Genomic DNA, 15,997 nt, shown 5'->3' with positions numbered 1-15,997 from the left:
AAAGGTACAGCCGGTTGATTTGCAGTAGGTTGGCAAGGGGTACCCAGCAGCTTTGGGTAACCAGGAAAGGATTTTTCTGTGGAAGTACTTTTTAGTTCTGGCCCTCGAAACAACTTCCTCTCCCAGCATTCTTTAATGGTGTATCTTCTGCATCCGATTCTGGGTGGTGGATCTTGGTGGTCCGGTAAAGAACAAACTGCATCCAGCAAGTCTGGAGTCTGCCCACCCCTAATTCTGATAGTTAATTAGTTTGATTGGTCAGTTAAAAATATCCTTACTCACTGAGAAGATAGCCCTGATTAGTTGGTCAGGTGGTTTTGGCATTAATTTTTAAAACGCAATCTTTCATTAAAAACTACATGTGGCAATCGGCTTTTTAAATGAGGGAACCTTGAACGAATGAGGGACGCCTCATCTAACATGGTACCTGCTGCCGCAAGCGCACGGCTTCACCCACAAGAGAGGCGTGCGCGAGTTTTTTCAACATCATTGTCGTCATCAGTCCTCATCACCTTCATTTCTGTACTGCCCCATAAACTGTAGCTCTCGGGACAGGTAGATGCAGAGTTAAGCCAGACTTAGATGGTGGCTCAGACAGGTTTCCTGTCGTATCTCCTGTGCTCATGCATCCTGTGGGTCAAGCTCCAGGGCCTCTGAGCCCGTTGTCAGCATGTGACATTTCCCTGGGGCAGCAGTGTGGAAAAGCTTGTTCTGACATGCGCTCTGGATCTTTGTGAGGCTGGTCAGGTGACGCTTAGAGCAGTATGGCAATGGATCCGATTGCTTAGGGAGGTCATAGGCTCTCCCACGTTGGGGGGAGACATTCAAGAGACAGCTGGACAGGCATCTGTTGGGAATGCTTTAACCTGGAGTCCTGCGCTGAGCAGGGCGTTGGACTTGAGGGCCTTAGTGGCCCCTTCGAAGTCTGGTATTCTGTGATGGCTTGATTACGCTCACTTGATTACCCCTGCCTGATCAGAGAAGAGTTTAGCCAGTTCCGTTCTAGGAACGAGTCACAGAGATCCTGTCCGTTCTGTCAGCCACACTCCAGTGGGCCAATATAGACTAAGCGCGTCTCTGTTCACTAAGAAAGAGGCAGACTTTTGATGGGAAAATGGCTCAGCCAACAACCGAATTAAGAGGTACCTTCCAATTCTTCCCTAAAGTTCATTTTTCTCCTGCCTCCACTGTGGACTGTCAGTTGTTTGATCTGTCCAGTTGGTTCAACCTGATTCATGCAAGGTTTTCCTTGTTCTTAGTCTAGGCTGAAAAAAAGATAGAAACTTTCAGCTAGGAACACCGAACCTGTTTTCGTCCTCTTCTAATGCCTGGACTTGGATTGCTACACACTTCTTTCACTGGGGTTCCTCTGGTGCAGCCGCAAGGAGGGAACTAGAGGGACTTGCTTATGTTTTAGATCAACCACAGCCTCTCCTAGTGGCTAACTTAGACAAATTGTGTTTAATCGTAACTATGGTTTGTTGAAACAAGCCAGCTTCCTATGCTATAAATCTGCCTTGGTTTAACAAATTATACTTAAGATTAACCACCGTTTAGGACTTGGATGATGTGCGGAACAGAAGTTAATCTAAAATGAAAGCAGACACTTTCTGCTTCCCCCTTGTGGGGGGTGGTGGGGGGGGGGAATATGAAGGCCCAGCATTACTGCCGCTAGTGACACTAAATCATGGTTTAACATTATGTTGAAATACAAACATTGCCATTCCTAAAGCACATTATATAAACTGAATGTGGATTTTGCTTTTTGCCAGTCAAATGTAAATTGGCAGAACATATTGTGCAACATGGAAGTAATTTATCTGAAACACTCATGATTTTATGTACACTTTTCCCAAATATTGAGACAGTCAAGTCTTCCTTATCGCTGGATTTCTAGGCTTCGCAGCGAAGTAAAGTTCGATGGGCTGGTACTAGGACTCGAGGCAGGTGGAGGTACTCAAGCAACGATGAGAGTGAGGGCTCAGAAAGTGGAGAAGGCTCCGAGGAAGAGGAAGAAGAGGAGCAGGAGGAGGAGGAGGAGGAGGAAGAACCTGCACCTGCTGACGATGATGAGCCATGCAAGAAGTGTGGCCTCCCTAACCACCCAGAGCTAGTAGGTTCTCGTCTTCAAGAAGGGTGGAATTAGAAAAGCCAATTGCACGCACCTCACAGAGATGCCCCTGAACCCGGATATCATTCCAGACTGAGGCTAAAGGAGGCGTAACTGCAATTTGGTGTGGTGTCTGAATCGGCCATGATAGTTTGTGAACCGCTGCTATTGCAGAATCAGGAACCATGGTTTGAAGGAGATGTGTATGTAAAACAGGCTTCAGCGTGAAGCCTGTATCGGTGACCTGCAGCTATGGCCGTCAGTCTGTTTTCACAGGCTGCTTCACTTTGAAGGCAGGATTTGGATGAAACTGACAGCTGAGTGGGTGGAAAGTTTAAAGCAGATAAGCAGTTCCGATTCATAGACTGCCTGTTGTACATGCACAACCCTTAAACTGGGGAGAGGACTCCAAAGTATTCCATTTGTGTTTATGAAATCTTTATTCAACCTTTCTGCGGGGCTCAAGGCAGTGTACAAAATTCCCCCCTTTTATCCTGTTAGCAGTCTGTCAAGAAAATTTCAGCCAGGCGTGGGGAACATTTTCACTGCAAGGCCTGAATTCTACTGTGAGAGCATTTTCAGAGGCTGGGTTTCCCCTGAGGGTGGAACCAGGAGCAGAGGGGACAGTCCAAACTGTGATTCTTCCCAATTTTAAGCCTACTGAGAAATATGCAGGGCAAGCTTATGTATGTTTACTTAGGAGCAAGCACGATGGAATCACAAACACTTCTAGATAGCAAGTCTCTGCATGTCTCCTCAGAAATAATCATGAGCAGTGTGTCTACTTAGAAGTAACTGAACCAGCATTTTCTTCCATAGTCCCTGCTGCTTTTCCGGGAAAGGAAGAGCTCTTGTATCTGATCAGCAGCTAATCGGAGATAAGAAATTTTCCTGCTAAGAAAGATGCTTTTTCAATGTGTGTCAAGGAAAAACTCTTCTCTCCGATTAATTGCCTTTTAGGCCCCACTGATGTCCATTGCTTTTCCATTGAATTAACAGGATGTAACGTAAAATGCTATTTCAATTTAATTCCATTTAAAAGGGTTTAATTTTGACTGGGTCACGTCCCTGTGTTTTTCAGCAGAAATGGCACTTTGCCCGCTTAAGTGTCTTCCATGGATCACTCCCACTTCAAATGTCGGGTGCTCACACATGAAAGCGAGATGCACACTAATACGTTTTACGATGCAGGCATCTCATTGACATTTTGCTTCATTTCTGCAGATTCTCCTGTGTGATTCCTGCGACAGCGGCTACCACACGGCATGCCTTCGGCCCCCGCTGATGATCATTCCTGACGGGGAGTGGTACTGCCCACCTTGCCAACACGTAGGCAGCCTTCCATTTACGCGCTTCCTCATTCAGACCCCAGGTGGTGGTCTGGCTTTGAAAAGGCCTGCTCCCTTGATGTCTCCCGTCGCTTTGAGATTACGATTTCAGTTTGCACATTGGCCTTTATACCTGTTACAGCAAAATCTGGGAAACGGGCATGGTGGGGGGTTTGTGAAACACACGTACAATCCTAGAGGGATAGCGTTTAATTCACCATAAATAAATTGCTTCTGTAGGTCAAATATGTGGATGGCTTTGGAGTTCAGACGCTCCCTCTTGTATTTGAGTGTTTGGGCAAATTGCATGTCTTTTGACTAGCCAGAAGCCCACTGCAATCGCCCTGTGACTAGCCATATCTTCCATGGGAGTCATTCTTTGGTAGTGCCCAGAGCAGCTTCACAAATTCCCAGATGCGTGCACACATTCAAAAACGGTGGAGGTTCCCCTTGTGACCTGTAGAAGTGAGTCAAACTGAGCAAACCTGCATGATTATTTTATTTTTTTTCTGGATTTTCCCCCCCAGTATATCATCATTTCCTTGCTAGGAATGGAAGGGGAAGCAAAATTGGCCCCGATCAATGTGTATCTTCAGTTCCTCAAAACCAACCTCTGACCAGTATTGCTGGACCTCCCAGCATTAAATTGCTTTCGTATTTCCTCCAGCCACCTGTTTTCGTAATATTTTGAAGCATAATAGTATATGGTCACTCATCTAAAATGTTTTAATTGCTTATTAAAATAATAGCTACCTGGAAGGAAATCCACTGGTATGGCATGCCTGATAGGTGGGCGTTTAGCCCCTGTTTAAAATCCTCTAACAAAGAATAGTTCACCATCTCCTGAGCCTTCCATTGTGAAGAATCCACCAAAATTGGGGCTGGGTGGAAAGGGACGATCATTAATTGGAATCTCGGAATAATTTTTGCCGAAATAAGTATGGCTTTGAATTTATTTACTCTGAATTTCATCAACCGTTCTGTTGCTTAAGTACCTGTCCATCCAACTTAGGAAAAACTTTTTCAAAAAATCTCTTCACAGCACATAGGGGTTTGTGCAGTACTAGGTAAACGCAAATAAGGCCAATTTTATGTTATCTGGACTCCACTTCATTTTTTCCTCATTTAAACACCACTGCTTTGGGTAAATATTAGCAAGTAGTCCTGCTGTTGATTTTCTTCCATTTTGAACACTCTCCAGTTATTCTTCCCTTCTGTTTCCTTTCTTTTAACCAGTTACTGATCTGTAAGAGCAAATATACCCCTTTCACTTGACTGCTAAGTCTCCTTATGAGCCTTTGGTGAGGTACTTTAGCAAAAGCCTTTTGAGAACCCAAGTGTACGGTGGCCACAGGGATCGCCTCCTTCAGCAGGTGTGTTGGCACCCTAAAGAATCCTAAAAGGTTGGTGAGGCCAGGCTTCTGCTTTCAGGAGCCATGCTGGGTCCTTCCTCAGCAAGGTTTGCTGTTCTATTTGTTTAGCAGAACTAATGGTAATACTTCCCACCAAGTTGTCCAGGGCATACACATCTGTTAATTCCTGGATTAATCCTCTGAGTCCTTCTTAAAGGCTCATGTAATGCTGACTAGCTCCCAGTTCACCAGTGATGAGATGTGCTTTAGTGGCGTTACCTGTTTTGAGTCCCTTGAACCGTCAGTTAAACAACTTCTCAGGGCTTTTGTCAGTTCTGAACCATCATCCTTTAGTCCGCAGATAGTCCCCTGCCACTTAACAAATCTTACCTTCTGACATTCACACCTTGTATTGTGAAACCTTTACTTCTGCCCATCTAATTGGTCACACCCATAGAATAGGTGGGATTTCTGAAGATAATACCTTGATGGCTGAAATGCAACTTGAGGAATACATTTGAACTCAACAGGGCATGCCATGGACATCCCAATGGGCATCACCCCACATCTTACATGAGCTTTGCAAAGTGGCTTCGTTTCTTTGCTTCAGCCTTTCTGCTACTGCTTAAGGCCTGGGCAGCCACCAAGCCTTTGCTAGCCAAAGTGGCCTTCATATCGAGGAAGGCCCTGTTAAGAAATTGTGTCAAGGTGTTTGTGGCATGAATACGAATGCTTTGTTTTGGCTTATCCCCATAGAAATTACTCTGCGAGAAGTTAGAAGAACAGCTGCAGGACCTGGATGTCATCTTGAAAAAGAAAGAACGTGCAGAACGAAGGTATCTTTGGCCAAAGGATAAGCACTCCCCAAAATCCCCTGGAAAAACTCGTAAAAACAAATCTATGTCTCCTTTGGAATTACATAAAGAGTGAGGCATGTCCATATCTTCAACCATGTCGTCCATATCTTATGTTTTGATCTCAAAAAAACCTTGGAAGGTAGAAAACAGAGTACAAAGGTAAACTGTCATCCTTATAATAACAAAATAAGGGTTGATTATGGAAGTGCAGTATGGTGTCAGGCCAGGCCAGGCCATGCGGCGTAACCTAGAGACTGGGGGATTTGGTATTCCCTTAGAACTGGGGTGGTCAGCTGGTAGTGCTTCCCCTTGATGCAGCCTGAGGGACCTGCCTGCCAAAGTTTGGGCCGAGTGGTTTAAAAGTTGTGGATTGGCTCCAGTGGTGCATGAGTGGGTCTCTGCTCATAAAATGCTCTTGCTCCCAAAAGGGGGGCAGGCAGTTTCCACGGACCCCCCCCATTCCCCATTGCCTGTTGTGTCGCTCCTGAGGGTTCTGGGGTCCCTGAACGACATGGAGGCTTCTGGGGGTAGGAGCAGTTGGGAAAACTGTTCTCTTTGGGTCCCCTTCCGTTTGCTGAGAGCGTCTGTGAGTCCAGCCTGGCTCTGCTGCTTCGGCAGAAGCCTCCCTCAGTGTTTCACTGCCATCCGCTTCTTGAGGCTTGCGAATTCCTCGGCTCAGCTGATGACTTTATGCTGTCCCAGCGCTTGTCCTTTGGGTCTCCACAGCCCTTCCTGCTGGTTACATCAATAATATCACAGAGACTGACTTGAGGGAGTTGGATTGTTCCAGCCCTCCGTTAGTGTCTGGAAGATAGCGCCGCCCCCTCAAGGTTGTCGGAGTTGGTCATCACGGCCTTATAACATGGGCCACAGAGAAGTGAAGGGGGGGGCAGTGGCAGTGAGACTGAGTGAGGGGGAGTGTGGGAGCCCTATCTTGAGGGCTAATGTCTTCTGTCGGAGTTGCACTGACGTTTATAGGTTGTAGGGTGGGGAAGGCTTAGTAACTGCAGGAAGGGAACAATTGAGGGGAACTGCAGGAAGGGGACACCAGCTGTCCCAGGCCTTCCTTACATGTGCCTGCGCGTCTGGTAATGTTGTGGCTCCCTCATAAGATTGCTCAGGAGAGACGGTTTGCTGTCCTGAGGCCGGTGTCATTCTGTGGCTCCCTGAAGGCCAGCTGTAATGTCTGTTCTTAGGGGTGCGGAGGCTGAAAGTGCAGCCTGGCACTTGAGCACAGCTCACCCCAAGTTCTTTTGTGCTAATGTGGAAACTGTCGCGTGAAAGGCGGTACCTGGTACCAGCAGCCTCAGCAGGCCCCTTTGTCCTTTCCTTGGAGGTCAGGAACCATCTTGTCACTGCATAGTTAATTTGAACTGAACAGTTAAGTGTTGGTTGCCTGCATTTGACGCCTGAGGCTCAGGATTTCAAGAGCTGTAGTTCAGTCTTTAATTTCATGGCCTTAAGCTTGCATAGAAATTGGTTCATATGTTCCCTTCAGCCATCCCTGTATTACAAGAGATCATGGATAGCTGTTTTATTATGTTTCTGTATCCTGACCTAAGCAGACCAAGGTAGATAACAGTACTTCAGACAAAAAGGTGACACACGAGTCCTTCGCCAGCAAAGTTCTGCATTTAAAACTAGTAATTTAAAACACCATTGTGTTTTATTATGTTTTTTCACTACTGCCTTGAAGTTTTGTTAGCTGCCTTGAAGTTTCATTTGAAAGGCAAGAGGTAGATGTTTTCCATTAGCAGGTGTAAGGAGACTGCGAGGGGGCGGGGCCAGAATCTGCTCAGCCCGGAGATGATTCCATGTCTGTCGAGTCTGCCTAATCTTGGAAGCTAAGCACGGTTGGGCTGGGTTGAAATCTGGATGGGTGACTTGAGTCCTGCATTGAGCAGGTCGTTGGACTTGATGGCCTGCTGGGCCCCTTCCAACTGTATGATTCTATGAGAGCATAATCTATGAAAGTCTGATGCTCAGGTTGTACTGGCCAGTTAGCTAACAATAGGATAGGCTGGTGGCAAAGCTGCATCAGTTCTTGAGGCCTCCCCACACCCTGCCGTGCCCCCACACCATTCTGTCTCATTTCAGAACTGACCAGGTCGGCATGCCTCTTGCCCTGCTGCTGTTTTGCTAATCATAGTCCGTGCCAAGCCAGTCTGAAAACCTTTCAGTGCCATGGTTGCACGAGCTTGCCATGGGAGGCAGCTGTTTAAAAAGCCTGACACAGAAAGGCTGGCTTAAAGTAAAGGGGCACAGTGGTGCAGGGAATCTGCAGAGATTGCGAAGAAATGTCAGCTCTTTTGTGCCTCTCTTTCTCTTCAAGGAAGGAACGCCTTGTGTACGTGGGTATTAGCATTGAGAACATCATTCCTCCACGGGTAAGTGACATAGACCCGCTGAGATCATTCTTACTTTCATTTTGCTTTTTGGTATAGCGACTGGGCTTGGATGTACGTAGTGCGGGGAGCAATCACAATTCTGCCCCAAGAAAAGTGGAATCCGTGATATACATAAATCGAACAAATCAGGCAATTTGCATACATCTGCTCATTTTACTGTCCGCTTCTGATGGGGAAGGGCAAGGAATGATGTGCAGCATTAAAGTTTGGCTCCCTGAAACTCGGTGTCATCTGTGTCTCTCTCTCGCCCCTTCCCTCTGCCTTTGCCTTCTGCATGTGATTTTTAAGAGTGTGGCTTTGCCTCTGTTACAAATTTGCCATTATTTTTAGTCTTTCCATCCTAACACTTCCTGGGTTGTACCCACTGTTAGTCCTACTTAGGGTAGGCTCATTGAAATTGATGGGAATTAAGTGGGACTGAAATTTGATGCAGCCCAGTTTTAGACAAGCAGGTCATTTGTGAGAAGTACCCGTTTTAATAATAGTTCGACTCCAGCCAGAGGTTGGGCTACGGAATTGCAGAACCGAGGGTTTCTGAGTAAAATGGGGAGTTTATACATTCCAACTCCAGAAGGAGGCTTTTACCTCAGCTGTACTTGCTGCTGTGCTTAATAATTGCCTGCCTTTAAACAGGAGCCTGAAATACCTGAAGGGGTGGATGAAAAGAAGAAAGATTCCAAAAAATCAAAGGCAAAGCTGCTTGAAAGGAGATCAACCAGGCAACGGAAGTGCATCAGCTACAGGTAAGTGACTTCTTTGTTTCCTCTGAATGGGTGTAAACAATGTGCCTCAAAGGTCTGAGCCTGGAAGGGAGGGATGGCCTCAGCTCAGGCTGCTTCATCCTTGAAGCGCTGGGGGTTGAACTTGGGCTTAGGAGAAAGGCGCAGCCTGCCCAGGCCCACGCGTGCTTCAGCGGTGGAAGGAGAAATAGACAACAGCACTGGGCTCAGATCAAGGGCACACGTCATCCCAGCCAGTTCTGGGCAGCCTGCCTCCACTCTCAAAGTGACCATTTGGGCAGAGCAGGCCAATTGGCTGCAAGGGGCAGTTGTGTGCTTCCTTTTTATAAAGGGGTGGAATGCCTTTCAGCCTGAGAGCTGAATTCCATTTTGGAAAAGTGCATGAGAGCCACATTTCCATGGTGCTGATTGGTGGAGGGTGACATGACGGAAAAAGCAACAGGGCCAGAAATCAAAGAGATACCAGCCTGTTTTAGCCTAAGGCTGTTGCTGCTAGTAACTTGGTTTTAGGAGGGGCACTTAAATGTTTTAGAACAGAGGAAGAGAACCATGAAAAGTTGGGAAACCACCAAAGGATTGGTGGTTAGGGGAAGGGTGGGTGGCCATCTGAGGAACCCTGGGGTGCCCACAGCCCTGGGGTCCAACACCCCCATATCTACTGGCAGAGACATTTCCCAGTGGCATGATGGGACGTGGACAGTTTCTGCAGTTTTACATGCAGAGTGTTTCTACAAAGGTGTGAGGAATCCCTCTCCTACCTGCAGAACTTTCCCGCTTTGTGCTTTCTAAAATGGAATGTGCTGTTGCAGGATGCTGCAGGGACCTGTGAAACCATTAGCCGTTTACTCTTTCTTACGTGGAGTTGGCATGTTTAAGTTCCTTGTGAGGTTAACCATATCGTACACAAATGCGTGCAGCAGAGGTCTGCTGTTCCCTTTTCCTTTCTTAAATAAAAAGCCACCTCAAGAAGCTGTGATTTTGAGCAGAGAAGCTACTGTGTTTCCCCATATCAGTACCCAGAATCTGGTGAGAGGGCCACAGTGGAATCTGCTTGGGGATGCAGTTCTTAAAAACAGCCGTTGGGTGTTCTTAAACACGTTTTTATGTAAATACAGTGGTACCTCGGCTCACGAACGCCTCAGTTCACAACCAAATTGGGTCGCGAAGAAAATTTTCATTAAAAAATTTCCTTAGGTCGTGAACTGTGCATTGGGTGGCAACCACGATCGCAGCCATCCCCCCCCGCCCCGAGTGGGGAGATGGCCATGATTGTGCTGGGAGTGGGGGGAGATGGCCAAGATCACGCCCTCTTTCCAGCACAAGTGCAGCCGCGATCTTGGCCAACTCCCCCCCAGCGTGCCCACGTTTGTGCCTGTCTCTCCCCGCAGTGCACCCACTATCACTCCCATCTTCCCCCCAGCGTGCCAGGATGACGGGCGCATGCAGGGATGATGGGCGCGATCGTAGTCGTGCTGGGGGGCCGGGGAGATGGCCACGCTCGTGCTTGGGGTGGGGGGGGGGGAGATGGCTGCGATCTTTTTTGTTCTTTGTCACTTGCTTCACATTTTTCTGATTTAAAAAAATAGTTACAGAACGGATTAACCTTATTTACATTGAACCTTATGGGGAAATTTAACTTGGTTCATGATCAACTTGGGTCACGACCAGAGTCCTGGAACGGATTAAGTTCGTGAGCAAAGGTACCACTGTAAAAGATCTTGAGTTCTGCTTTGCTTCTGTTGTTGGCGGTTTTTAAGCACGAGCAAGCAAGAAAGCTGGGTGGTATACACCAACAGCCCCTTCTATCAAGTTGAACTCTGTGTGAAAGCGAGTTGAGGCTGTTTCTGTGGTGCGTCGTATAATCTTAATTAATTGCACATACTGGAGTAAGCTGGAAGCCTCTCCTTATGTGGGAAACTGGTACGAAACAGCGAACTGTATGCTCAGTTTTATGGGGAAGTTGTCATGTCCCTGACAGAGGAGGCAGACTGATTATCCCACAGAACCTCCCTCTAGCCTCAGGACTGTTCTCCAGGGGGGATTAGACTGTTCTGCAAACATAGCAGTTTGAAAGGGTCATTGCTTGTTAGTTAAAATCACACTTGAAGTGTATTCTGCTCGACAGCAGCACTGTGAAATGCACCCTCTTTGGCTGCGTCTGCCTTTGTGCATCTCTCCAGATGATTTCAGCTACTGTTAAGTGATGCTTGAACTATAAAATCTGCAAACTAAAATGGACCTCTTCTTGCCTCAAGCTGTGAATAAAACAAGTTCTAACTACATGTTTGTCTCTCCCTCCTCAGTCTACAGTGATGGGTTGCTGCAGAAGCATCCAAATAGAACAGCTGGCCTTCCTTTTGGATGGGATAAGAGGGAGGAAATAGCATGTGGGTGTAGCTGGAAATGAATACTGCCCTTTTCAGTGTAAAGACGCATGAGAGGTCACCTGCAGTTGAGAAAAAAGGTAGCTCGGAACATTAATTTTTTTTTTAACCAAGTTAGAAGAAGGAAGAAGGACTAAGCAGCACTTTAATGAACTTCCCAGGAATTCTTTTTGCCCTGATAGGAATCGTAAGAAGGAATGCTGGAGGGCCTGCAGCGCTGTATGTCTGTCCCTTTTTAGAAACATCGGTGGGGTTGTGCAAATAAAGGAAATCTGGGAACATAGAAGAGGCAAATAAAATTCAGATTGGTGGGCAGTCTCTCCAGGAACGTGAGGTACCAGTTCTCAGCCCACTTCCCCCTGCCAACATCAGTTGGTTTTCTGTATTGTGCAATTTTGATCCCAGTTACTTCCTTAGCATGAAGAAAGCCCATAAACTGATACGAAACAATATGAATGAAATCCCCTGCATGTATGCCTAAATTATTTTTCTTTTCAGAAATGAGGACTAGTGGGAGGCATATATGAAAGCAAACATATTAATTTCAGCTGGTTAACATGATCAGTTTCTGGTGGTTTGGTACAAGCTGCAGATGGCTTTTGACTCTTCAGTCACTGTATGTTTTCTGGCTTATCTCTTGAAACATAATTGAATGCATACTAAAATGAGTAAATTTTGTATTTTTAGATTTGATGAGTTTGACGAAGCCATTGATGAAGCAATAGAAGATGACATCAAGGAGGCTGATGGAGGAGGTGTGTCCTTTGGACAGGGTTGAGAAAATGGAAAGGGCAGGGGGTACCATATGGGTGCTGAGGACACTGGATTTTCTGCCAGTTTATGCAAGTGCAGGAGAACTACAGGGTGTGCTTTGTTTGCTTGCGCAGTGTGAGAGCACAGTAGAATTTGGCTTTCCCTCTCTTGCCAGACTTCTCAGCTGTTTGGATTCAGCCCACTTTCCTCCACAGCAGCGTTGAGGATAATGGTGGCGGGTGGTGGACCTTGTAGTTGTCTGAGCTCTCTGAAGACAGGGCATAGTAAAGGAGGAGTAAATAAAGGACCTGGGCTTTGTTTCCCTAACCTCATCTGCTTACATTTCCAGCTTTTTTAAAAAAAAAGTTAAAAAATTGAACCGCGGGGGAGCAGAGATGACCCACTCTGTCTGTTAACAGATGCATGCATGTTTTGCCCTGATCTTGAAACACCTTTCTTAGATTGGAGAATGGAGGTGGCAGAAGGGAAGCAAACTGACCATCGCCACTGTCTTGATTTCCCTGAATGTAGGTGGTGGAAGAGGGAAAGATATGGCTAACATCACAGGGCATCGAGGCAAGGATATTTCCACCATCCTGGAGGAAGAAAGGAAGGAGAGCAAGAGGCCTCCAAGGGCTGCGGCAGTTCGTCGCAAGAAACGGCGGCGACTGAACGACCTGGACAGTGACAGCAACCTGGATGAGGAAGAGAGCGAGGACGAGTTCAGGATCAGTGACGGGTGAGTTCCCCCGCAAGTGTGGGGTGCGCATCATGCCAGGCGGAGCACTGTTATTTCCAGTGGTTTTTAGTTCAGAGGTGAGCTGCTGCTAATTGCTTCCAGGGACAGGGTGGATTCGGAGAAGTGCCAGAAGGTCATAGGTGCAATCCAGAAAAGCCCGATATTCAGAATTAATCCTTGGGACTGCCCTTTCTGCACTGGGGCACTTCAGCTGCAAATGGAGGAAGGATGTGTGCTTGCCCTGTTCTTAGAAATCTTGCATGTAAGAAGACAGGGGCCTCGTCTTTCTCATTTGCCCAGTTCAGGAACACTGAACTGCCTTTGTGTGTGTGTTTAGATCTGCAGTCTCACACCTGGACTCTGAAGTGGTGCCCTCGCAGGAACACTGTATGTGTTGGAGTCACGTGTGGCTGGCCCTGATCCCTTTCTTTTGGGGTCTGCTGCTGTGGGGCACGTTTGTGGCCTTGCAGTATCCCTGGTGTATAAGCTCTGCCTGTGAGTTATGAGGTTTGTTGTGGAGTTTTCAGATCTCCAGGGTCTCCCTGCGTGAATTTTGACTTTATAGCCACACACGGCTTTGCTGCATCAGAAATAGCAGATTTGAACTGGGGCTGAGGACCTGCTGTTGAAAAACCAGCAGCCACCAGGCTGGCTGGCTAGCTGGCTGATGCTGGGAATTGTAGTCCAACGCTTCTGCAGGGCAGCAGTTGGGAACAGCTGCTGTGAAACTTGCAACACTGAGAGTTAGTGTGAGAACCTACTAGGAGATGAAAACTCATCAAGCTACTGAAAATCCATAACAATCTTCTTTAGTGACACTGCTCCTCACGTCAGCAGCTTCTCAGTTCTATGCAAGTCTCAAGTCAAGGTAAGTTTGCTGCTGATCTAAATGATCTCCCTCCAAAGGACTTCCCTGCTAATCTTTGTCCTTGCAGGTCTCAGGATGAGTTTATTGTCTCCGACGACAACCTGGATGAAAGTGAAGAGGATCAGCAATCAAATGACAGCGATACGGAGTTTTCCAGGCGTAGGCCCCGGAGACATCATTCTCGGCCAATGAGGCAGAGCCGACGGCTTCGGAGGAAAACAGTCAAGAAAAGATACTCAGAAGATGATGAAGAGGAGGAGTCTGAAGATAACGTAACTGGTGACTCCGGTAAGTGGGGACCCCCAGGTAGACCCCTTGGGCAGAATCCCATTTTTGTGTAGGGCTGCTCCCCAGTAGCCCCAGACCTGCTCCTCCAGTGATGACCTCATCAGTTGATGCTTTATGTGAGGTTACAGTTCGGATTACTGTAATACATGGGGCTGCTCGGGAAAACGGTTTGGAAGCATGCTGAAACTAGGCTGTCAATAGACAGGCACCCAGAGTGTGTCTCACCCATTTGGAAACCAACAGACCAGTTCTGGGCACAGCTGAAGTGATGCTTTTGGCCTTGGGAGACAAAAAGCGGCCCAGTGCACCGCAGGAAGCACTTGATCCTGGAGGAATGTCCCCAGCCATGTGGGTCTGCATCCAGAGGCCTCAGTCCCCTGCTCCGGCAGAGGGTGGACAGAGATGGGCTTGCCTCCCTGCCTCTGGCGACAGCCTGGGTGGAGTCACATGACGCAACAAGCAAAGGTGGCTCTTTGCACACATGGTGGTGTTCAGCGTGATCCGCTTTGTTTTTAAAAGCCATGAACAGAAACAGTGGTTTGTTCTATGCTGTCTTGGTACCATGGTGACTCCTTGTGCTGTCCGGACCTGTGAACTCAACTCATTGTGGTACCAAGGCCTGCGCCATAGAGCTGCTTGGCCGCTCTTGCCGTGTGGCCAGCCGGAGAGTGAACATGTCAGTGGGGTGCCTTCTCTGCCAAACGCTTGCCCTAAAGATCTCCTGTGGGGCAGATACAAGCGATCATTCAGGTGGCACTCAGTGCTGCCCTTCTTGCTTGTGAGTGGGAAGAGCATGGAACAACTGGACGGCGGCACCCAGTCTGGAACTGTGCCCCAGCCAGGTCCCCCCTCTGTTGACCCCCTTTTGTGCAGGTGGGGCGAGGGTTCGTCGGGTGGTGGTGCCTGAGTGGGGGCTGTGCCCCTCGGTGGATTCCCTCTCCCGCCCCCGATCTTGCTGCTGCTTGCCGGCACGTGCTTGCCTCCAGCAAGCAGCAGAGAGAAGGGGGCAAGTGCCGCCTCCCCCTCCATCGTGCCCGCATGCCAGAGAGCTGCTCCAGCGGGCGCCGAGTTGGGGGACTCTCTCAGCCAACAGCAGCGTGTTTGAACAGCGCCGACTTTAATCCATGCCGTTGGAGCTGGAATCGCTGTGGCCGCTGGCACCAGATTTGGCCAGGGCGACTTATTTTATACTGTTATTTTTACATTGTTATTTTTGTATTTTACTTCATGTTGTGAGCCGCCCCAAGGCTTCAGTGAATGGGGCGGCATAGAAATGTTTTAATAAACAAACAAACAAATAAATTTGCCCTACAATCATATTCAAGCTTTAACGTGCTAATTTTTTCCGGGGAAATGCTTTGGACCCCCAGGACACCTACTGCTTTGAGGGAGTGCCGAGGGGCAGGCGCTGGGGCAGGCAGCAGCTCGCCTAGGACTGCCCGATCGATCCCATGGGCCAGCTGCAAGCTTCGTAACGAAGCAGCAGCAAAAAAGGGGGCGAGTGGGGAAACTGCGAAGCGGCCCTGCCAGCGACTGGGCCCCGCTGCCCGGCTGACTCTCACCCTTTCTGCTCACAGCCGTGAGGGGCTTCCTCCTGACATGTGCAGTGTGGAATAACATGCTACCCATGGGGAGGGCTGTGGGAAGTAAATTTGGAAATCAGCTGTTAGAAGAAGCTCCCCCTGTCTACCCCAGCTGCCACGTGCTTTTCCCTGTCAGGTACTTCTTTAAAGTACATTTGCAGTTGGAGCAGGGGAAAAAACAAATGGGAAGACAGAAGCAGTCCTGAAATATTTCTCCTTCTGATAAGGATTTTTGGTTTGTATGTTTATATGTCCAGGATTTGTATACCAGTCTGTATCTAATTAGATTCCCAAGTGGTGAACAGTAAAAAGGAAGCTAAAGAATCAGAAAACAGAATGTTTACACTCATAACTATGCCTATAAGACTGGGGCGAGTCAGTCCAGGCAGCCGTGTTTCGATGCCTTAGCAGGTGCCGAAAACAACCCTCCCCCTCAAAAGAGTCAACGCTTGACTGAAAACAGGCAGGAAGTTCCACAGGGGAGAAGCCAACGCAATGAAAGCTTTACTCAGAGTGGACGCCAAATGGACCACAGGTCTGCACAGAACCACCATGAGTGCAACCATCCATTGACCTTATTAATTCAG

At 47.8% G+C, this 15,997-nt stretch overlaps 1 protein-coding gene across 3 annotated transcripts in view; it reads left to right on the top strand.

Annotated features, from left to right (window-relative positions):
* The window catches only part of RSF1 (remodeling and spacing factor 1), a 57,632-nt gene that overhangs the window by 28,776 nt on the left and 12,859 nt on the right, over positions 1–15,997 (top strand). For 2 of the 3 annotated variants that reach the window (XM_044450155.1, XM_044450158.1), the window contains exons 7-14: positions 1,898–2,113; positions 3,335–3,439; positions 5,547–5,626; positions 7,980–8,034; positions 8,689–8,798; positions 11,867–11,934; positions 12,464–12,671; positions 13,607–13,827. In XM_044450155.1, coding sequence (XP_044306090.1) covers positions 1,898–2,113; positions 3,335–3,439; positions 5,547–5,626; positions 7,980–8,034; positions 8,689–8,798; positions 11,867–11,934; positions 12,464–12,671; positions 13,607–13,827 — 1,063 coding nt within the window. The remainder of the gene's footprint in view (positions 1–1,897; positions 2,114–3,334; positions 3,440–5,546; positions 5,627–7,979; positions 8,035–8,688; positions 8,799–11,866; positions 11,935–12,463; positions 12,672–13,606; positions 13,828–15,997) is intronic. The other variant, XM_044450156.1, reaches the window with a different exon arrangement.

This window comes from Varanus komodoensis, unplaced genomic scaffold (assembly GCF_004798865.1).
Source record: "Varanus komodoensis strain SLA01 unplaced genomic scaffold, ASM479886v1 scaffold63, whole genome shotgun sequence".
NCBI lineage: Eukaryota > Metazoa > Chordata > Lepidosauria > Squamata > Varanidae > Varanus > Varanus komodoensis.
The sequence above is the reverse complement of the archived record's forward strand: the minus strand, read 5'-3'. Positions and strand labels throughout refer to the sequence as shown.